Source organism: Heterodontus francisci, chromosome 19, assembly GCF_036365525.1.
Source record: "Heterodontus francisci isolate sHetFra1 chromosome 19, sHetFra1.hap1, whole genome shotgun sequence".
NCBI lineage: Eukaryota > Metazoa > Chordata > Chondrichthyes > Heterodontiformes > Heterodontidae > Heterodontus > Heterodontus francisci.
This window is the reverse complement of record NC_090389.1, coordinates 74,439,646-74,464,110: the sequence shown is the minus strand read 5'-3', so window position 1 is coordinate 74,464,110 and position 24,465 is coordinate 74,439,646. Positions and strand designations below refer to the sequence as shown.

General features: G+C 38.2%; 1 protein-coding gene across 10 annotated transcripts in view; it reads right to left on the bottom strand.

The window, feature by feature from the left end:
* Window positions 1–24,465, bottom strand: part of setd5 (SET domain containing 5) — a 180,809-nt gene that overhangs the window by 18,219 nt on the left and 138,125 nt on the right. For 9 of the 10 annotated variants that reach the window (XM_068051990.1, XM_068051989.1, XM_068051996.1 and 6 more), the window contains 4 exons: window positions 22,061–22,202; window positions 18,788–19,038; window positions 10,663–10,719; window positions 1,509–2,066 (listed from right to left, as the gene is read on the bottom strand). In XM_068051990.1, the coding sequence (XP_067908091.1) occupies window positions 1,509–2,066; window positions 10,663–10,719; window positions 18,788–19,038; window positions 22,061–22,202 (1,008 nt within the window). The remainder of the gene's footprint in view (window positions 1–1,508; window positions 2,067–10,662; window positions 10,720–18,787; window positions 19,039–22,060; window positions 22,203–24,465) is intronic. The other variant, XM_068051997.1, reaches the window with a different exon arrangement.

Genomic DNA, 24,465 nt, shown 5'->3' with positions numbered 1-24,465 from the left:
ATCAGGTAGTCTTGGTGATGAAGCAGATATGGGGTTGGAGGCTCACCTCAGGATCAAAAAGGACAGCAAATTTGCAAATGGTCTGGTTCAGCCTCAGTGACCGGGGAGAGGAATGGATTCGGTGGCCAATGAATGGAGTTTGAGAGACTTCTTTCAGCACTCATCTTTTGCGCATTAATAACAGCGTATGTTGGTAATACGCTGTCATTTTTCCAGCAAGATTTGGCCCATTGTTATTTCTATGGAAACTCTCACTTTCTCCCTATCCTCCCAGTGACAGGGTACATCTACAAAATACAAAAGCAAAATACTGTGGATGCTGAAACTCAAATAAAAACAGAAAATGCTGGAAATACTGAGGTCTGGCAGCATCTGTGAAGAGAGAAATAGGAGTTAAAGTTTCAGGTCTGTCATCTTCCATTAGTTCAGTTTCTCTCTCCACTGATACTGGCAGACCTGCTCACTAAATCCAGCATTTTTTGTTTTTATTGCATCTGAAATACATTGCTGGCTGGTGCAGTGAGTGCTGGCTCTGTAATCTGCAAGAGGGAGCTGGACTAGTTCTTGATAGAGGCAAGAGGCATCATAAGTGTCTTTAAAAACCCTTGGCCGAAGAAATAATTGCCTATACCGGTTTTGATTGCTTTGAGGGATGAGAAAGGAACTTTCCAGAGTATTTGCTGTGTTTTTCCCCCTTTTTTGCCTCTCCCAGGAGATTACGTAGCTGTGGAAGCACAGGGGGAGGGGGAAGCATGTATCTACCCATGATGCTCCAGCTATCATGAATGTTGGGCAGGTTTGATGTACCAGCTCGCATGTTCCTAACCACTACGTTTGTATGCATGGAGGGGTGGACAGGAAGGGAAGGGGGCGGGAAGGCGAGGGAGGGGGAGGTAGTGAAATAGGAGAAATGACCTAAATCTGACAAAACTACTTCACCAGACACTTGAATGAAAGAAGAATGCTTATTTGAACACTGACAATATACAATTGTTGCATCAGACATGTTGATATATACTTCTGTATATAAGAGACCTATCCAGTACATATGCAAGTTCATTACTGAAGGTCAAACCAATACCAAATGTTCAATAACATTTAGTATTTAAAATGATGTAATAAATTGATAAGGTTTCATATTTTGTTTCTCCCCCCACAATTAAATTTCAAAGCTGGAAGAAGAGGGTTTGATTCAACTAATACACATCGACCCATTATATCTCTTATTTGTCAAGTCAACTTTAGAACTCTTTCCTTCAGTCACTCTCCATCCTTTTACAATCTTCAGACTTCCAAAAGAACAAATTTAACTACATTTGATAACGACTTTTCAGTTTATCTAGTCTTCTCTTTTTAAGCTTTAGAAAAATTAGACACCTTTAATTCAGTCTTAAAATGACAATATTGACTAGTTTAAACATAGCTACCCCAAAAACTTTCTCAGGTGAGATACCATCCATAGCATTTTAGTATAATAATCAATGGATGCAATGAATTTGGTTACTTGCCTTCTTCTTCTGTGGTGGGTTTTGCTGAGATACTGTATTTCCTTCAGAATACAAAGGCTGCCGGTCTGCTTGAGGGGACATTGCTCCTTGCAGTGTCTCAGATAAGAGTCCTTGACTTTGCCTGTTAAAGCAGGAGTCCCCAGATGGACTCATATACACAGTTTCTCCAAACCCTCGCTCCGACTGTGAAGTTTTCCTGTCGTTGATATAATTGGTTCTGTTCTCCAGTCCTCTGTATGGTCCCTCTAGCCTGTGTGTTGGAGTGAGGTCTCGGAGATTGGAGTTCAAAGGTGAACAGGCATATATTAAATTAAACTCTGTCCTGAACGCTTGTTCTGTGTTTTTCAGGGATGAGGGACCATCACCATTCCTCCCTGTAAACCCAGTTTCAGTTTCACTGGGAAATGTTAATGCAGAACAAGGAGGCTGAGCAGCACAGTCTGACAACGGCCCATCGGTGACTGCTGTGACCCGGAGTGTGGTGGTATCCAGGTCAGGATGCAGTGAGAGATCTGAGAAGCCAGTCCTGGACTGGTCATTATCCGCTCTCAGAGGCGGCTGAAATGACAGAAGGAGGAACTATTTGTTAGTGAAACTTAAAACATAGGAGCCTGACGAGGGCATTGAAAAGAAACGTTTGTTTCACCAAGGCAGTTGAGTGAACTCTGCTTCTGTTTAAACACCAGCACAGTAATTTAAATATGTTTCAGATCAATAAATCATAAGGAAACACCCTAAATCCATATTAAACTTTCACCCAGGGTACATAATCTACTTACAATTTTGAGCACACCTTCAATTGGAACATTTCTCCCAATGGTAACTCCTAATAAATTTACAGTGCAATGATAACGGCCTCACTCACCCCCAAAAAGTTCTAGGTACTTTAGATTTCAATATAAATGCAGACTGTTGTAGTTTTAAGAGGCATTCTACCAAATTTCTCCACAACATCTGGATCAAACATTTACAAGACAAAGCTCTTTAAGAGCTTGTTGTTTGAAAATGGTAGTTTTAGCTCCTTAAACAGCCAAAATTCCTTTTTTTCTAACCACCCACCCCCCCCCCCCGCTACTCCATGTGGATCTCATAAAAAGTATTTGTTCAATAAATGATTGTTTTCTTGACATCCACTTCATTTAACATTTATACAGATTGTGCATACAACACTAAACTGAAAAAAACATTCTCCTCTCCTAAGCAAAATACTGACACTGGAATTAAGTTTTCAGTTCAACTAGCAAATGGATTCAAGTCAAAGCAGTAAGTGGAAGATTGGGTGTTGTGTTTTGGGACTATACTTCGTAGGACTCCAATACTAGTCTCACAAACTAATCTGAGCTGCAGGAAGGTAGTGTGTTTTACTTCTGAGATGTAAAATCAAAAGAAAACCCCACAGAACAGTTGACCTCTCGAGTGTATGCATATCTAGCACTACTGTGAGTTACACCCTCAAAACACAGAGAAAAAGGAACAGGTATGCCATATGGTCCCACAACCATGGCTAACAATGTTGGGGGTTTTTTTGGATATGGATTCTTTGACAGTTTAGGCATAAAATGGGTCATTTTCTGGTTGGCAAGATGTAATGAGTGGTGTGCCACAGGTATCAGTACTGGGGCCTCAACTTTTTACAATTTATATAAATGACTTGGATGAAGGAATCGAAGGTAGGGTTGCTAAATTTGCTGATGCCATAAAGATAGGTAGGAAAGTAAGCTGTGAAGAGGATGTAAGGAGGCTACAAAGGGACAGATAGGTTAAGTGAATGGAAAAGATCTGGCAAATGGAGTATAATGTGGGAAAATGTGAAACTGTCCATTTTGACAGGAAGAATAAAAAAAAAGCATATTATCTAAATGTTAGAGACTGCAGAGCTCTGAGATGCAGAGGGATCTCGGTGTCCTAGTGCATGAATCGCAAAAGGTTAGTAAGCAGATACAGCAAGTATTTGGGAAAGATAATAGAATGTTAACATTTACTGAGAGGGGAATTGAATACAAAAGTAGGGAGGTTATACAGGGCTTTGGAGAGACCAAATCAGGAGTACTGTGTACAGTATTGGTCTCCTTATTTAAGCAAGTTTGTAAATGCGTTGGAAGCAGTTTTTAAAAATTCATTCATGGGATGTGGGCGTCGCTGGCTAGGCCAGCATTTACTGCTGATCCCTAATTGTCCTTGAGAAGTTGGTGGTGAGTTGCCTTCTTGAACCGCTGCAGTCCATGTAGGGTAGGTACACCCACAGTGCTGTTAAGAAGGGAGTTCCAGGATTTTGACCCAGCGACAGTGAAGAAACGGCGATATAGTTCCAAGTCAGAATGGTGTGTGACTTGGAGGGGAACTTGCAGGTGGTGGTGTTCCCATGCATTTTCTGCCCTTCTGGTTGGTAGAGATTGCAGGTTTGGAAGGTGCTGTCTAAGGAGCCTTGGTGCGTTGCTGCAGTGCATCTTGTAGATGGTACACACTGCTGCCATTCTGCGCGGTGGTGGAGGGAGTGATTGCTTGTAGATGGGGTGACAATCAAGCGGGCTGCTTTGTCCTGGATGGTGTCGAGCTTCTTGAGTGTTGTTGGAGCTGCAACCATCCAGGCAAGTGGAGAGTATTCCATCACACTCCTGACTTGTGCCTTGTAGATGGTGGAAGGTTTACTAGCCTAATACCTGGAATTGGCGGGTTATATTATGAGGAAAGGTTGGACAGGCTAGGCTTGTATCCGCTGGAGTTTAGACGAGTAAGAGGCGACTTGATTGAAACATATAAGATCCTGAGGGGTCTTGACAGGGTGGATGTGGAAAGGATGTTTCCCCTTGTGGGAAAATCTAGAACTAGGGGTCACTGTTTAAAAATAAGGGGCTGCCCACTAAGACAGATGAAGAGAAATTTTTTCTCTCAGAGGGTTGAGAGTCTTTGGAACTCTCTTCCTCAAAAGGCGGTGGAAGCAGCGTCTTTGAATATTTTTAAGGCAGAGGTAAGGGGTTCATAAGCAAGGGGTTGAAAGGCTATTGGGGGTAGGCAGGAATATGGAGTTGAGGTTACAATCAGATCAGCCATGATCTTGTTGAATGCCGGAGCAGGCTTGAGGGGCCGAGTGGCCTGCTCCTGCTCCTAATTTGTATGTTTGTATGACAGTCAAATTTACTCCTATGGATCAGATAGATTAATTAGACATGTTGCCCAGCTCCAAATGCATCCGATTATAATCTACCAAAACATGGACTTCTTTAAAAAAATTAACATAGGTTGGTAGATACTATAAGACCTCAACCTGGCAGTAGGAGAAGGGTAATCTGGTAGTCCAGTAGGGTACTGTATATTAGTGATCAAATAATAACTAGCTTTATGATGGGACATCAGAAACAGTAGGATTTCTCATTGTACGGCTAACTATTAAGAGAGTGGAGTTTAGACAGTGGACTTTTAGTCTCAATTTTTTTTAAATTAAAGAGCCACCTCTTCTAACTAATACATCAACCATTTATTGAATGACTGAGACAAGATCTGTGAAAGGACAAATTGCCCTTAAATATGGAACTAAAAAAATTTCAAAACTAATTTTTAATATAAAGATTTCCACTGGTTTCTTTTGATCGCACTCTTAGGCTAAAGTTCACTGAAAAGCTAAGACTTTTAGCTAAAGAAACTGCAACATTTTCCTAAACAGATTAAGGATAGAGTCTAAGAACCCAGAACCCTTCAAAATTAACACACACTCAAATTGAAAACCTCATTATACACATGTGGGCAAATGCACACTGCTCGAACTGTACTGTAATTAATCTGAAGACTTCAAATTTAGATGGCTGGAGTCTAACAGAAGCACATTGTAATCATATCAGTCGACTGCTCCCGTCGTCAGGCTCAGATCTTTTGTTCTGCCCTCTTCCATCCTGAAGTCTAAGAATACTTTGAAAAGTTTTGGGTATACAATATATCTTACTGCTGTCAATATTATATTGATAAAAAGCATCACATATCAATTATATAAATGCCTCGGTACATTCCTTATTCAGAAAATATATAACTTGATGCTTTGCTAGTCACCTCCATTAGGTTAGTGTAATGACAGTTTTAATGCATGTCTATTCACAAAATCAGGCACAAGGGGTTTCTAGGTTTTACTGATAATCAATCTATTGAAATAATCATTGTATATCAGCTGCAATGGATAATTTAAGCCAGCAGGATCGGTATTGACTCACTTGGTAATTTTTTGTATCAGTGTTAGGGACAACAGATTATATAGAACCAGGAGAATTTTATTGTTAATTTATTCATCTTAAAGCAACTATGCCTTTCCCTATAGTTGTGGTTTTCTGATACAGAGGTAGGAACTCAGCAACATCAATGACATTTTGTTCCTAGCACTGCATTGAAACCACTGAAGGCTTTGCAATAACATTTAATTACAGAACATAAACATATGTGGTCTCACTCCACTGACAAGCTAATCTATTCCTAACCCAACAAGCTGAGCTTGGCTCTGTGACTGGCAGGAACCATGAGACAAAGCGCAGAGATCACTAGTCTGAATGTGCAAACCACATGATCCTGCAACTATTACAGTGGAGTCTATTCTCCCAGCAGTAAATACCTGTCTCTGATAATTCTGCATCTTTCATTTCATCACTGTTACTTGTCATTTTTTCAGACTGGAGTAGCCCACACCCCTCCAACCCTGTTTAGAGTCATAGCTTCATGCGACACTCACAACCCATGAAACGAGTAAAAATGAAACCGTGTGCTCCATTGAATTACTGAAAGAACAGAGAACACCATTTCAAGATCATAATTTCTGCAATAAACTAAAAACAAGGCAGCCTCAATGCTTTAACATATGGCTCGAGTACCCATAGGGCAAGTAATAGCTGATAAAAGCAAAATTACTACATAGAAAATCTTTGAAACTTTACGCCCCGTCTTAAGCTGAATTCCTTTTGATTTAACTAGCAGCCACTATCAGTTCATTGGTAAGAAATACTGTTTTATATTAAAGTTAACTATGAACACCTGTGTTTAGTGTATGCTGAAGCACCTAGACTCCAAAGAACAAGAATTCTTTATTGTTTCCTCTGGAGACCACATTTTTAGATTTAACTTAATTTTCCTATAGAAGCAAGTCAAACCAACTTCAGATATATAAAAATAAAACCATCAATTAATGTAGTATGCAACTGTCCAGTTAACCTCAGCTGCCAAAGCTAACTCCAGTGCATGCAAACTAATCTGAGGAATTGGCAGCCCAACAGCACAAACCTGACACTTTTCCAACCAGATGCAAGCACTCTGATTGTTTGCTCTACAAGGTTTTATTTGGTCTTCTGGTTTCAAGCCAAGTATTAGGCACATTGGAAGTATCAGCATTTACACCACTTACTTCAGATGTTTGAAATGAAAGGGTAGGTGGAAAGGAAACCAGCGAACAGTACACTGACAAGTGATTCCCCCATCACCTCTTCGGCAGAATTGAGAAAATGCAAATTATTTCAAAATAATATATATAGTAATATATAAAGTCCAAGGCTCAAGAAAAACTTTTACCAAGTTTTTTTTTTAAATTGAGAAACTTAGATCCAATTATGCAATGTTACTGAAGAGACAGACAAATGTAAAATAAAAATAGGAAAATGTTACATTAGTGACAATACAATTTTATTATGGAGCTGAGGCATTAAGAATGCCTATGCTCAAAACAATTGAGAGCTATATCATGAGAACAGAATGCTCTTTGGTTGAACATGTGCTTCCCAAGAACCTCATCACTCATTCAGCATCTGAAGGCTGAAACAGGACATTTTCATCAGTTTCAGACTTGAGCACCAGTTAAGAAAGTGCTGCTATACTGGTCAATCATTACTAGTCTTCTCAATTTATATTTTTACCCAGTGTTGAGCAGAGGAAGAGCCAGCAAAAGTGGCAGTAGCTCCAAAGAGCCAAGAAAAACTGGGGCCCCATTGCCAATAGAACAAGATGAAATAAGGCCATTCATAAACATGAAGGTACCTTAAAAAGTAACATTAGTTAGCTTCATGTGGGCACTGTCGTACAAAACTAGTTACAGGTCCTGAAAATGGCTGCCAGTCAAATTGCTCACCCATGTTTTAATCCTGTAGCTAAAAAAATATTTTTCTCTGACTTGCAGAAATTACCCTAGTAACAACTTAAAATAGTCCAGCTGCAGAAACCTAATGTTATTTAATTATTACTGCATTGTTGTCCCTCTTCAACAAACCCCTTGTGCCTCATCCGTGAAAATGAATGGTCTGCAGTATGCACTGCATCCTTAGGGTGAATGGTTAACATTTTAAATGTTAGGCAGGCAGTTGGATTGGCTGCAAATCAAAATGGTTACACCTCACGCACTCAGAAAAAGATCAATTAATGTAGGTGACAGCTGAGAACTGGAGACCAATTCTCCTTCACAAAGCAGCATGTTAATTAACTAACACCCATCTCAAGAGCAGAAAATCTGTCTGTGCATCAACAAAAATTGAGAACCAGATTTATCACCAAATGAGACCAGCAGCCTCTTAGCTTAAGCATCAGATTGTGAATGTCTTTCATAAAAACTGCAAATATATCACCCGTATGGAAAATTTAATATAACCATCCAGATTTTTGGTGGGGGGCTACAGGAGGGGAGGAGATAAACACAGGGACCCAATTTAGTGAGGTTGCTACTGAATCCTCAAAACTCCAAAATATTTACTTTTTACTCTTTCATGGGACGTGAGCATCGCTGGCAACGCCAGTATTTGTTTCCCATCCCTAATTGCCCTCGAGAATGTGGTGGTGAGCCGCCTTCTCGAACTGCTGCAGTCCACCTGGTGTACATACACCCACGGTGCTGTTAGGAAGGGGGTTCCAGTTTATTGACCCAGCGACAGTGAAAGAACGGTGATACAGATCTAAGTCAGGATGCTGTGTGACTTGCAGGTGGTGGTGCTCCTATGTGTCTGCTGCCCTTGTCCTTCTAGATGGTAGAGGTTGGAGGGTTTGGAAGGTGCTGTCGAAGCAGGCTTGGCAAATTGCTGCAGTGCATCTTGTATATGGCATACACTGCACTGTGCTTGGTGGAGGGAGTGAATATTTAAGGTGGTGGATGGAGTGATCAAGCAGGCTGCTTTGTATGAATGGAGGGCAATTCTATTCCTGATTTGATCATTTTTAATAGTATAGTAGAACTATGTGAAAGATTACTGGTTTCATTAGGTATTAAAAAGATCACTTCACTGTGATTAATGACTTGTCAAATGGAACTGGAGTACTTGATCTATAAACAGCATTGAGCAAAACATACCAGGCAAAGGGCCTGGTATGTAGGATCAGTTGTCTGCTTTCTCAAGTCAATTTGCATCAATATTCAAACTCATTTTACTGACATGGATTTTCTGCACTCTGAATTGAGAGGCTTTGTAATATTCCATTTTCATTTGGTATTCAGAGTGAATTTACCTCATTTTCTTAGGGGTCCTTTGGCTTGCCTCGCTTAAAGCAGCACACAAAGTGGCTATTCTAGGTAACCCTCAATACTATGTGCCTCTCAAGAATTGTTTTCATTTATATTACTGTTTGTAGGTTAACAGCACCAGATGCCAATCGAGGCATATACTCTGTGCTGCCAAGCAACTACAATGTAAAAAGGGAAAACTATACCAAAGCAGCTTCAGACAGGAAACCTACTGTGGAGCAAAAGCAGCTGGGATGAAGAAGGGGTCTGGCTCTACAGAATTAATACAAGAATTATTACAGTAAATATAGGAATGCTAATCGGCAACAACCTATAACTAGGGAACACTGCCTCTCTCTCCACAGATGCTGTCAGACCCACTGAGTATTTCTAGCACTTTTTGTTTTTATTTCAGATTTCCAGCATCTGCAGTATATTGCTTTTATTATAACTAGAGAACACTGGTTTAATGGACTTTGCTTGGTCAACCAGATTCACTATAAATGTTAGAATTTAAATTTATGATAACTGGATATCTCAAGATATTTTAAGAACCACTGCAAACTTCAAGTGGCATATACTGCTGCCATTTCACAAGAAGGAGCCATAAAACTGCATCATGCCAATCATCATGAATATCCCAGATTATACAACACATGATGCTTTCAGGAGTGTGCACTAAATTTTATTTTCTGATTTAACCTGGGCATTTCTTTCCTCTTCAATAAACCATTAAAATCCTATTTATTTACAGTGAGTAGTAAGCAGGAGATTCTAGATAATTCAATATTTAGATGACTAAACAGGAGCACTTGTCATGTGAAAATCACTGATATAGTAAAATATCTTAGTCATCTTTCCAAGTGAGGCTGACAAGATAAAACATGTTTAGATACAATTTGTTTTAATGAAGGTATGATAAATAACTCCATAAGTCAAATTCAGGTGAGGTGGAAGCCATTGTTTACAATGGAATCTACCTGTATCAGAGCTGCTACAGTCATTTGGCCTACATACATGGTCATTTCAAGGAACATAATTCCAGTATACATTTTTCCAATAGGAATTAATGATTTTGTTTTTTGAAATTTCATTTCCAAATTTTCTTTCAATATGAACAACAGAATGTGCATCAGGGCATAAATCAAGAGATAAATCCTTATTAGAAACTTCCAATGAGCCAGGTATGTAAATCTGCTCTGTATATAAAATGGGAGTATCTTTTTCAAATAGACCAGAATGATTGATAAAAGCAGTGTTGTAACAATTTCAACATGTTGACTAGCCCGTGCCAAATGCAGTATCTAGCCAAATTGTACAGTAACTTTGCCATAAGTTATTTTATGCTCTGACTTAATTCCAATTTTAAGTTCCATTGGGTTCATGTGCTATTTATAGTTTTGTTTTCTCATCAGGTGCACAGACAGATTCCTGACTCATTCCTTGTCTCCCTCTCTCTCTCTCTCTCTCTCTCCAGCCCCCCATCTCCCAAAGGTGATTCTTGCTATTTTATTCCCAACTCTCAATTAAACTTTGGCAAATTAGACTTAAATCAGACATGCACAAATTCAACCAGATGTATCACTATGAGAATCATGCAGTAGAGGGATTGGGTAGGAGTCACAGAAAAAGAGAGAGAGCGAGAGAGAGATGCCACAAGGGCTTTTTTCAGCCTTTCTAATCTAAGTGAGATACTGGGATAACTACCTCTGGTGAAAACGGCTCAGGCCTATGCACTGGGGAACTCTCAGGAGAGGAAATGTTCTAAGAGAAGGGAAAAGCATGTTATTAGAACTCTACTCACAAGTTGGGTAAGCAAAAGCAAGAGAAAGCCACAGTCTTTTATTGTAAAACTGATTTAGTTACAAACAAACTCCAGGGGAAAAAAATTGTATTTTACTCAAATCCAAACGGCTGGGTAATCTTAAACGCACAAATAATTATGCCAGTGACTGCACAGTTTGGCGCCATGCAACACACAGCTAAGTTCTAAAAAGGATTGGTTTCTCGTAATTAAAGCACTTTAATTTTAAAACGAAAATGCTAGATCAGTTAGAAATGAATTTTAAAAACCTGAAATCAATTAATGTTATTTCTTATAACATTAAAAAAGTTCTCACCACCTCCTCTTCCCAAAAGGAAATATGATCAGATAGTTTTATTTAGCTGGACCTTCCCTCCAGGTGAGGGAATAACTATTACATAAAACAATTAATTTCCAAAAGGTTACGAAAGTAGAGTTGTGATTGGTGCTCAAACCTGAAGGGCTTGGCTCCGCATCCTCTAAACTCACTTCTATGCGTTACAACAATTGGCAGACATGCAGTTGCTGATCCACTCACTATAAGGTATGGTTTGAGAGCAGCAACTTGCTACAGTGCAGCAACTAAAAAGGTGGCGAGAGTTGGCAGATAGGGTATCGAGCACAAACACACGAGTTTAAAAAAGGAATTTAGAGCTCAAGGAAAAATGGACAACAGCTGTAAAAACAAGCTCCCAACAAAATAATAAGGGCAACTAGTCAAAATGGCAACAATATCCAATCTTCATGCAATTACACAGTAGAAAACTCTCCAACCTCTGTCATATGCATCAGCTTATTGAGGAAGATGCTGATTAATTTTTATCACTTTACCATTAATGCTCAAAATAAAACTCTTTTCTCTGTGTTTGTTTGTAAACCAAAGCACAACAAGAATAAAACAATAACCTGTGGCTTAATGTTAGGCTTTATTAAAATAAAATGACAATGCAAAACTAAACTGGGGTGTTTCTCAGTCTATGAAGAAGCATTAGAAGATTAAAAATGGCAATGTGTCAATGTCCAGACCCCATAAGAGTCTGCTGTGGCAAGCATGTCAGAAGCTGCATGTAAACAATGGCTAGATTAAAGCTGTATGTTCTCCGGTTCAGTAATACACTGGTAAAGCCATGGTGTCAAGAATTTCTCACAAGCTCAGGATCCACAATAATGCCGCTCATAGTCTTACAGTTGTCTGAGGCAATTATAAATGTATTCTGTGAAATATGATTTGTTACGTTATCAATTATATCATCCTTTTATAGCTCTTAGCAATATGTCTTGGTTGGCCCACTCTGTAACGCAGTAACACACTAACAAAATAAACTGTTAAACATTCTCCAGCCTAACGAATATACCCTTTATCAGCATACAACTAATTCAAATTGATGTTGGTAGTATTTAGCAACAAAACAATATTAAATGGAATTGGAAAAGGCAATATTGTAAAGACTAGGACTGGAACTTTTAATATCCAGATAGCTCCTTAAAGAACACAATTCATTTCTTACAAGAGGCAAAGTTCAGAGAAACAATCTCTCCTTCGTCTTTCTTCCCCAATAAACTGGAATGGTTTCAGTGGATGGGATGGTTATATTTTTCTCAACCTGTGCTGTACCAACATATTAAGATCTACAACTATGTGTGTGATAGAAATTGAATGCTATTCTGCCAACATATCCCAGATGCTAACAAATTGCTTCACCTTTCTCATACTCAAACTGCAGAATAAAGGAGGTAATATGACGATTCAACACACTGTATAAAGTGAACAAAAACTATGTAACAAGAATAAAAGAGGAAAATGTCCCAAAACTAGATGAATTAGTTTGGTTATGTTCTATTTGTTTAATTTTGACCTCATAGCACTAACAAAAAAAAAGTTTTATAATTTCCTGTCAGGACAAATTGATTCATGCCACAAACCCACACGATGCAAGAATATCAAATGAAGTTTGTAAAGTATTATGCTTGGCCCATGTAGGAACCTAAGAGAACACACCCCATGGAATATTTTTTAAAATCTAAATATCTGCAAGGATCAAGGGTACACCCAGCAAACAGAAATGAATCTGTCAAGAAAAGATTAAATCAAAATTCTCTAAAACAGATATTCATTACACACCAGACATGTAGTTCAAACTCCAACCCAAATATTTTGACTCAAATGTTTTTTTTCAAGCAAGGTTGAAACTTTGAATTGAGTCCTTGCTCTGAATTGTATTAGAACCTCACAGAAAAATACACGCATGCATATGTATCTCTCTATATATGATGAATATCATTCAAATTAGAGGTTGCTAAAGATGGACATGTCCTGAGTAAACCTTAATAGGGGCATGAAGAAAAATGTCAGGTTGTTCATGCCAGAAAGCACTTGAATATAAACAGCCATGGCTGACTACCTGGAAATAAAAAGCCATTAGTGGAGAAATGAACACATTAGCTGTGTTATTAGAATGAGGAATAACACCCTAAAGGAGAAGAAGGGAGTATGTCTTCTTGCAGTCTTCCTCTCTTCATTATAAGCTGTTTAAAAAGAACTATAACATTAGTTAATGGAGATAATAGTACCTTCAGATGAGTGCCAGCCAGGCTGTATTTTCAGCATGCCAAAAATTTCCTATTAAAACATCTTTTTTGAAGTGCCATCTTCTCAAGTACCAATTAGTGGCAAATCTGAGGCAAGTTTTATGCTGATTTCAAGTGTCTACTGGAATTGGGACTGTTGGAGTGCATTAACAGCCAATGACATTTTACATGGAAATCGATCTATTTATACTACACCAGCTGAAAAAGTCATTTATTACATTAAATTCAATGCTTTTGATACTATGAATTCTGGGGTACATTTCTATGCAAATCCCTTCCTAAAAAGGTGGTGATTCATACTGGAATGAAAGTATAATTACAATAGCATCCTATCATGCATGCTGCTTCAGTATGGACCTAGACAGTGAGTGTTAGCAGACTTCTTGGCTCACTACATAGCAATTATGAGTGTGAAACCTGACTGCTTTCCCCTCTTTCCATGCTAGAGACACTGAACAGAACCTTAATGCCCTCCCCAACTGTGGCTGAAATCACAACTTGGGATCTCCAAATGGAACGCTTAGTACAACACGTGATGTGTTCATCTGTTGAGACAGCAAGGAAGCCCAATCTGAATGTTTAAAAAAAAAATGCATTCTAGCTTTCAATGGTTCCACGAATTAATTCAGTTAACTGCCGAGCCACAGTGAGCTGAGCTAGATGGGAAAATCAGCCAGGCTTCCATTTATGATTTTATGTTTCAGGTCAGTGATCTTTCATCAGAACTACTCTGATGAAAGGTCACAGACCTGAAATGTTAACTCTGCTTCTCTCTCCATAGATGCTGCCAGACCTGCTGAGTATTTCCAGCACGTTATGTTTTTATTTCAGCTTTCTAGCAAGCGCAGCATTTTGCTTTTATATTATCCCAGTTCCGATTGCTAGCCACTGGCTATTGCTGGAAGTGTTCTATCCAGTTGTTAGATGAGGATAAGATTGGGCTTTGCTGTCACACTACCAAAGTTCATGGATGAACAATGGGCTCCTGGCATATTTCAGCAAGGAATCAACATCTTCAGGAGATGAAAGGGAGAAACTGGATTCTCTGCATTATTTCTAGCTAAGAAGGACTTGTTCTCAGGCTTTTGTCAATGCCATTTATCACAAGCTGCTAGGAGGAGCACATCTGTCCACAGCTCCCCATCACATTTGATGCCAATTTTCTATCATGCCTTACACACCAGTCGGATTGTTACAATTTACTTTAAAAAATGGGAAAGATTTAGGAATACACTGCACACGCAATTTCCTATTAATTTTCTAGGGTAGCTTCCAGTTACAGTCTATGCAACGCAACACAGGAGAATTGCTTTGGAGATGAAAAGTTCTTCTATAGTTTGTTATAAATGACTAAGAAGGAAGGAACACAATTCATAAATCTACAGCCACACCGCAGCCAAAAGAAACACAAGCTTAACTCTGGTGTAGCATTCTTGTCTCCGAATCAGAACTTTGTGGGGTCAAGCCACTTTAGCCAGTACTTCAGTGCAGTACTGAGGAAATGTTCAGGTAGATATAAAAGATCCTATGGCAATATTTGGTGATGCCAACACCCATCTCTCAATAAAAAACACCAAGAGACTGATTAAACTGACCATTTAGTACCTTCCTGTGTACAAAATGGCTACCATAATTGCCTGCATAATTGGTGACCACACTTAAAAATCATTAATTGGATATGTAGCACATAAGCATGTGCTGGGGATGTGAACGGCTCTCTTTCTCAATCGAGGTTCTTTCTTCCTACGGGAATTTCAAGATTATCACTGTTGAAGAACTAAAAGACCATCTTAGTTTTTCAAATATTATATATCTAATTCCTTGGATCTTGCATTCTATTCTCCGAGTCCTCCCCATCCCACTCTTCTAGAATTTGAAATGTCAGCCAGTATGCAGTGGTTAAAAATTAGGCAAGAGCTCACAAGTGCTTTAATGCCAGATTATGGTGGGGAAGGTGTTCTGTTGAATCACTCAGGGGACTTGGACACTGAAACCAAATGTAAGCTTGTGAAATTTGCAATCAAAATAGGATGAGCAGCAGACACAGAATATGTGGAAAAGATTAGCATAGGATTTAGATCAACTACATAACTTGGCAGTACAAACAGAAAATGAAACTTAACATCTATGAATGTAAAGAATTGGACACTGGTTCAATTTACGGCACAAGTAAACAAATGAACTGGCTAAGGGAGACTTAAAAATGGCCTTGCAAGTAATGGCAGACTCAAAGCTTCTAATATCTACACCATACAGCAAATTTAGAAAGTTAATACAAAACTGAAATACATAGCCAGAATGCTAGAGTTCAAGTCTCCAGAAGTAATATTAGTCTAGTTGAGTTTAGAAAAGATTAAACTGGACTTTTGAGATATTGGAGGTGTTTGCTACATATGATTGTAAATCTATTAAATGCTTGAAACGAGAAACAAAATATGATATTCTTCACTGGCCCTAGAGTATTTGTACCCGCCCTTTGAATTAACACATATTAGCACTTCTCTGACTTGAAAAAGATCTGCAACATGAACTTACAATGGGGCGAAGAATTAAACTGCAATAATGCTCTTGAACAAAAATGAAAAACAAATTCTAAAAACTATACAACTGATCGAAAAAGCTTGTAACTATTTGAGGAATACAGGAGCATTTCTTAAGTCATAACATGATTCTCTTTTAAGATGTAACTTCAGGATTACTTTGTACTAAAAACTGTTCCCTGCCTAATGTCTTTTCTGAAGGCCACTTTATAATGTTGATCGTTAAGATATTTAGAGGAAATTGTTCTCTCAAATATTTTAGGGAAGAAACATGAGTAAGCTGAAAAACCTTTGGTACTTGAGGTGGCCATGAGACTTCAGCTACCATCAAAGCCAGTAACATGGATTCACACCTCTAATCCTGCACATACCACATTTGGTCACATCAACTGGGGAGGTGTTGAATGAAGTTCTGAGCTTCCTCTCACAGGGAGACATTGAAGTAAATTAATCAAATAGGTAAGTCACCCCACACAGTTGGACTACAAGGCACATAGTTAGAAGTCTTGGTGTAAATGATGTGTTAAAAGGTTAGTTGGGGCTGGGGGGGCGGGCGGGGAAAGACAAATTATGAAAGGTTAATTAAATTGCAGATACGCTGTAAGCCCACACACCAGGTTTTGCCAAATGGACTTCCAAGTCTCTTCCACTCCCATTTCTTGTTTAATTCCAAAAATCCTGATGTGTGAAGCAGAAGTACAACAACCACATTACAAAACAATACAAACATTAGAGTGTTATCAATATCCTAATGTGTGAGATTAATGCTATTTGATAGTAAAGTGCAAGGAAGGTTTAGTATATCATCTCCTTTTATTGATGTCATTTAGAATTCATACTACAGAAAAATCATACCCACCTACTGTAGCCTCAGCTGTGTCAGTTAATGAAGCTTCAAAAACAACTGGCTGAACAACAGATCATAGCTTTCTTTCTGGGCAGGGGCGTGGGGAGGAGGCGTAGGTCAAGAAGACTGCATGGACAAAGCTGTTGGATGTGTAATTTTGTTGGAACGACAGCTGCAGCTGGTTTTTAGCTTTGAAACATATCACACAGTTTTGACAGCTTAGCATTTTGCTTTTTTTTAAAAATAAAACACCAAGCATTTTCAAACTGATCTGCACAGTTTGGAGTTAAATTAAATAACAGGGAAAATATTTCAGCTATTTGCTATTGCCATAAAATCAGAAACCCACGTATAAATAGAAAAAGGTTGAAATCTTCTCCCAATGTGTTTTAGGGGAAGCTTTTTGAGAATTATGTCTAACACTTCCTTGCACTTAAAAAAAAATTCCAATATCGCTAGAGCATTCTTGTTCACATTAAATTATCACGAAAACTGTTCCAATGGTTAGATTTCTATATTTCTATCCACATCATAACATAAAGAACACATGATGCAGCAAAAATATTTTTTTTTTTCTCTTATTTGACTCAATTTCTTTAGTCTATTAGCAATTTGTTTCTACAGCAACAGGACACAGTGCAATCATCCCTACGCTGCCCTTCTTCTCAAACCTCCACAGACTCAGCTGCACATCAGCCAATTCACGAGTAAAGAGCTTTGTGTAAGCAGACGAAGCGGGAGTGAGAAATTAACAAAAATAATCCAAAAAGTGGTTTGTTGTTTATGATCAGATTTAACAAGTTTTCTCTCTGCAATGAATGTTTCAGTAGCAACAAAACTGATAATTAATTAAGGCAGATGTTTACTGCTGTGAAGAATAAGAACACAGCTAAAAGACAAAGACACATTTGTTTTGCACACAAATGTTTACTGTCATATTGTTCGCCCAGATCAAATGTTACCATTGTCAGATTAATACTGATAATATTTAAAATGAAGCAATAAAATATAGTCAGTTTAGTTAAGCATTACCTGTCAAAACCATATTTAACATTCTGGGAGCTGTATTTCTCATGTCAGATCAAATATTCCAGAGGATCATTTCACAATCTGCATTAAGTTTACAACTACAATCAAGTCTTCAAGAGGAAATTGTCTTTAAACAACTTCCATCAAACACATTTAATAATTTTGTGCATGAGACAAACTGTTCTTTTTACAGCCCTTGGCTACCTGATTCTTTTAATGCTCATTTGAAGTTATTTTAACAAATTCAATAATTTATGATATTGATAGCTTTCTACCATCTCTAGTTGCCCTTGAGAAGGTGATGGTGGGCCTCCTTCTTGAACTGCTGCAGTTCATGTGAAAGTACTCCCACAATGCTATTAGGTAAGAATTCATGAGTGAATCCTGCATTCTGTTTATACTCTGCAACTGGATGAAAACATATAGGTTCACTGGCGTCCAAAATTGTATCTAAATGGAAGGACATCTAAAAGAGTTACAAGACTGACTGGTCAATTTAAACAGACCCAACACTTACAGCTTCTGAGCAGATGGTATCCAGAAAATTGGCTCAAACAGGGCACAGGGGAAAGGAGGGGGCACAGAGGGAATGCAAGTACTTGGTAAAATCTGCAGTGTGCTAGATGCTCTAAGACCAACATATTCATACTCCATCCACGCAGGATACATTCTGTAAGCTTTGAAACTATAGATATGCCCAAATGAATCTTCATGATGTGAAAATGCAACTGACAGAAAACCTTCTCACTGCTGAGTAATCCAATCAAATAGTCAGAACAAAACACGAAAGATAACATATTTTGAAAGCAAAGAGGTAGGTATCGTTGGTGCTAAACTGTTTGTTCAGATAGCATAAAACTCTAGCCCATTTGTTTGCATCTAAACTAAACAGTTCTAAGAAAAAATATTTAATTCTGTTAAACAAGGTATACCATTGGAACAGTTTTATTTCCCGAGACAACAGCAAAAAAAAATTGTATAGTTAAGTGTAGATGGCATTTCCTTTATTGCAGATATATTTACCTCAAACTGTAGTGGGGTATTACATCGGCTAGCAGCATGGGAGTGAAGGGGAGAGTAAACTACATTATATCCATTTTTCTTCTCCTCTTCTCCTGGAAACAAGGTGCAAGGCGTCATTACCGTCGGGCTGGACATAACCGTATCTGTGACAGATGCAGGCGCTGATAGTGGACTACTAGGTCCGGGCAAATCAGTCACACTCACGTCTGACAGATACCGTGCCTTTCGCTTCTTCAGAGGCGTTATCAACTCTACAAAACAGAGAAGTTATCAGACATTCCATCACAAGTTGCAAACGGATACATTTCAGACAAGCTGAAGTGTTGAAGTTAAGCAGCTGGGATACATTAAGTCTGTGGACTTTTCAACAGAGCAGTCATTTTTCCCAGTTTGGGTTCTGTCCATGGTTCTGATTTACGTCCATAAGATCCAGTGTATTTTTCCAGAAATATCCCAGAATGCAGATTAACATGCCTGCCACCTGTAGAGTATGCCTAATCAACTTAGCAAAACAAATTCAGACTTTCTGTTGCTCTGTTGTGTCTTGGACCAGGATTTACAAAGTTGGCCTCAATAATTTTCAAAATGATGCCTTTTTGAGCAACATTAAGTTGGATGAATATAATTCAGACAAGCATAGTTAGTAAAAACAGCAGGACCCATTTGACTCAGTACAGACTGGTTCCATTTATCTCCTTAAGTTAGCAGTTTGACCGTCAGTGGACTCTTCAAGAGCAGATAGCCATATATTGCAGGCTATAATATATTTAGAAATAAAAGAACAGAAAACAACAGAATAGCAGTATCGAGAGAAAATATAACTAAACTTTTTTTTTAAAGAGATACAGCACTGAAACAGGCCCTTCGGCCCACCGAGTCACTTAATACAAGATAAAGCAAAGGAAGGAATTGGACACGCTATGGACCCCAAATCATGGAAAGGAAGTGGAAGGAGAAATATGCAGGCAAAATATATGAAATTAGTTTTTAAAAAAACACCAGAATTATAATCAAGGGGAATTTCAACTGCCCCTAATAAACTGGCAGGGAGAGGGAGTATTTATGGTGACTACAAGACCCCTTCTGACCCAATATGTAAGAATTCTAACAAGGGAATAAGCACTGCTAGTAATGAACAATGAACTGAAGCAAATAAGAGAAGTTAAGCACGAGAGAACATCTGGGAAGTAGTGATCACAATATAAGGAGATTTAAGATAATGTTTGGGACATATATAAATAGTACATAGACCAAAGTAATAGACTGGGAAAAAGTCAGCTATTAGGCAATGAAGATGGAGTTAAGGAAGATAAACTAGAGAATAATATTGACATAGTTGAATAACAGTGAGCAATATTTAAAAGGGAGATCAATAAAGTTCAGGAGAAATATATTTAACTAAAAATAAGAACAAACTAACTAAGAATGAGATACCACGGATAAAGAGAGAGGCGGGGATAAAATGGAATCTAAAGAAAAAGGCATATGCAAAATGCATAAACAATAAAGGGAATATGATGAACTTGGAAAGAGGTTAAAAATAATTAAGGTGACAAAGAGGAAATTTGAAATGAAAATATCAAAAAATAAATAGTAAAGTATGCATAGGAAATAAGTAATAAAGGAGAATTAAGATCGGGATAGGGCTTCTAACGGTTGAGCAAGATAAATTCAAAGGAAATGATACTGAAATGGGTGGGATACTAAATAGATGCTTTGCTTCCATTTTCACAGAAAAAACTACTAAAGAGGAAATGACAACAGTACAGATGACATCAAGAGGGATATTACAACAATTATGAGAGGAGATATTAGAAAAGGTAGCCAAATGAAGGAAGATAAAATCCAGGTCCTGCTGCTATACACCTGCATATACTTAAAACAACTGAGGGGATAGCAAAGTCAATAGTATCCATATATAAAAAATTAAAGAGAGAAATTAATAGTGCCATAGGATTGGCAAATAGCAAATGTAATTCCTATCTTCAAAAAGGGAGACAGAACTAACCCTGGGAACCATTAAGTTAACTTAACGTTAATCATAAGAAAGATGTTGGAATCTTCTCTAAAATATCAGAATACATCTAGAGATGGAGATTATAACAAAAAAAATCATGAATTTTTAAAAGGAAGATCGTGGCTAACCAACTTCATTTAAGTTTTTGAATAAGTACCAAAGAATAGATAAGAGCAATGTACTGCATGTGGTATACACAGATTTTCAGAAGGCTTTCGATAAAGCACCACATAAAAAAAGATTCAGGTCCAAAGTCTTGGTATATCGAGACAGGAACCTGATGGCAGAATGGATTGAATGTTGGCTACAAAACAGAAGACAAAGGATTGAAGTTAAAGGAAGTTTCTTATACTACCAGAAATCAGGAAGTGGAGTCCTGTGCTGGGACAAATATATCTACTTGGACTCAATTTGGAGGTTTGGTGTTGAAATTTGCAGATGAGCTAAATTGGAGAATACAACTAATAATGGTGAAGGAGTGCACCAAAATATAGGAAAACAGGCTTGAAGAATGGACAGAGAAATGACATATTAGTTCAATATAGTGAAGCATGCAGTGGCTCATTTTGGTAGGGAGAATAAAATGACCACTTATTCCTTGGTGGGTGAGAAACTAAAAAGAGACATCTGGGAATACAGATCCATAAACTACTAAAAGCAGTTGATAAAACACTTTCAGTCCCAGTATAATTCTGGTGAGGCTGCACTACACCTCATCCAAGGCACTGGCACATCTGCAATCCTTTATAATGTAAGTTGTCAATTTTAGCGGTAGCATCATGCGAATCTGCTAAGCAACTGTGAGAAGACATAAAGAAAAGAGGAAAGAAAAAGGTGGCATGGTGCACAGGAGCACTAATGGGAGAAAATCTTCTAGGTTCCTCCTCCTGATAGTTGTGTTATGACCCATGCTGGAAATAAACATGCACTGAAGTTAAATGAGGATGGGATCAGGCTTTGCTTTAGTGCCCATTGTAGTCAATTAGCCTTGCCAACAATAACTGTCTAGGCTGACAAATGAATGTGGTGTGGGTATGGGATCACGCCTTCATGCACCTTTCATTCTTAATCTCAACCATTTCCTTGCAGGGAAAGGGAAAACCATAATGAAGCCTTCCCTGGGTCACTTTCTTGCATCTCCTGGTGGCCACAGGCAGCTAGGCATGTAGATAATCTGATAATTGAACTGTTTGAAATGTATGCTGATTAGCTTTGCTGTGTACAATGATGAAAAAATAGTTATGCTTTGCACCTACCCATTGAAGCAACAGTGCTATCAGGTTCGTCAGGAACGTTGCTGCTGTCACTGCTTTGGTATAAGGGTGGCGTTTCTTGTCCTTTATCTGGTGCATGGGGAGTTTGTACCATGGCCTCATCCATTGCTTGTTTTATCCACCGCTGAAAAGAATGAATAGGTTAATTACTCCACATGGTTTAACACCACCACACATTTCTACTACACTACCATCTGTGTGAAGGTGACATTCTAGAGAAACACGCACTATACAGAAACATAAATAAAACTGAAAGCACATACCAATCAGTGACAAAGATACAAAACAAAATCGCAGAGTGAGATTCCATGGTGACCAAATACATCTGTTGGCTTATTTCTTCAGAACCTGACAATGTCAAGCCTTTTTACAAGGTCTGTCGAGTAGTATGATGAGCCATTATTGGAATTTGGTGTATCAAACACTCCATCAACTATGAAACAGACAATGTGATGTTTGGATTTATCCCACAGGTTTCTAATTTTATACTGCAATTTTCAAGGGACATGCCAACCCCATGATCTTGTATATATTGTACCTCCATCCCAGGAAATTTTCCCAGTTAAATATAAAACCAAAGTTACATATAGAATGTGTCTTCAACAAGAATTGTCAAGTGTGTCTGTCCTATGCGATAAGACTGAGTTAAATAACTATATATCCGACACACTTAATCCAAGATGGTTGTAAATCGTAAATTTCTGGTCCTGCAGGTGAGATTTTTCTTCATTAAAGCCCATAAACAAGGCAAGTACCATCATCCACATGTAAACCAAATCACAACTACATAGGACATCCTGAAACTCTATCAGGTAACAAAATACAATCCTCCAAAAGACTGTGGACCGCAGACCTGTGGAATCTCACGTCTCTTGCCATATACACGTTCCTGTGCCTAAATTAATTTCCTAAAAGGGACCATTGTAATGTTTGACTTCACAGTCTGAATATGGATTGTTCGTGAACATAATATATTCACACAAAAAAAAAACAAATCCACATACAGATAGTGGCTAAACCAAGTCTACATAGGTTCAAATATTAAATTAAAAGTAGCTTTTAGACCAACACTAAAAAATGTACTTTCAAAGTAACAATTTCTTCTCATTCTTACAGTGTTGCCTGTTATTGAATATGAGAGTTAGAAAATAAAAGGCATGAAATAGCTAGAAATTAAGTTTGCTCCACTTTTGATTTTGATGCTGAAAGCTAAAAGCAGGAAAGATTAAGGCAGGAATAATCTGAACATTTGAACCAGATGAACGGTCAATGGATTTACAACTGAAATTATGGAGCATATTAATGATAACTTACATGCTGCATGTGGTGAGAATTCTGTGCTGCCATGTTGAAAAAATTGATGCCTTCTCTCAAGCTTGTAATTGTTTACCAGGTCTTCACTTGTGCTAATCACAATCAAATATTCTCAGTTGCACAAAAAAAATCCATTAGGCCTTCCCAGTAAAGGTCAAATGAATAAACCTGTCCAGTGAACCTTTTCCCTTAAAATGAGAACTGTGGGTATTCCTTTAAGATAGTAAACAAGTTCTTTTGATTAAACTTGATTAGCCAAATAACTTTTTGAAAACAATACCACTGTGCAGAATTTGAGTCAACAATGGTTATGGTCATTGCACAAATCTTAAGCAAGTGGTCACAATCAAAATGGCCAGTGGATATGTCAGTACCTTGCAATCCATTTGCCTGGTTCCCACCAATTGTCTGTTAGAAGGAGCTAGTACATCAATGTTGCTATTCTGAACTTTAACTCACAAGCAAAGAAATCTGAAGAGCAATCACTGTAAATTCAACTTACATATACCAGAACCTAACAAAAAATGTGTTGAACCAAAGTGGGAACTTTTTTTAAAAAATGAAACCATTTTGTGTAACTTTATTAATTGTTAAGTTGCTCTTCATTGTTTGTAGTATCAGCCCAATAAAATACAAGTACAAGAGCAGTCCCTCCAACGGATTTCACCATTCATACGTAACACACACTTCAGGCAAACTAAATGAACATGTTATAAATGTTAACTAACTTGGGTTGTCTTCATCACTTAGTGTATTGTCCCATAGTGCCCACCAGCAATCGAAGGCTGTGAGTCAATATGGTGGACACAACATGATTGTGCTCTCTGGTCACCCCAACATGTACTAGAGCTCAGACAGCAGGAGAAACCCTCCCCTTGTGATTCTACACATCCTGCACCTCTTAATGGGGGATTTCACCAGAAGGTCCTACGATCTGCCTACCCTATTTGTGCATCAGGAGAAGCAAAAATTGCAATGAAAAAAGGGCTGCAACCTTTGGAATTCCACATAAATATAGAAAACTGACTTGTCCTGACAAAGTGGGCATGTGGCCAGGACAAGTGAAGGCCAAG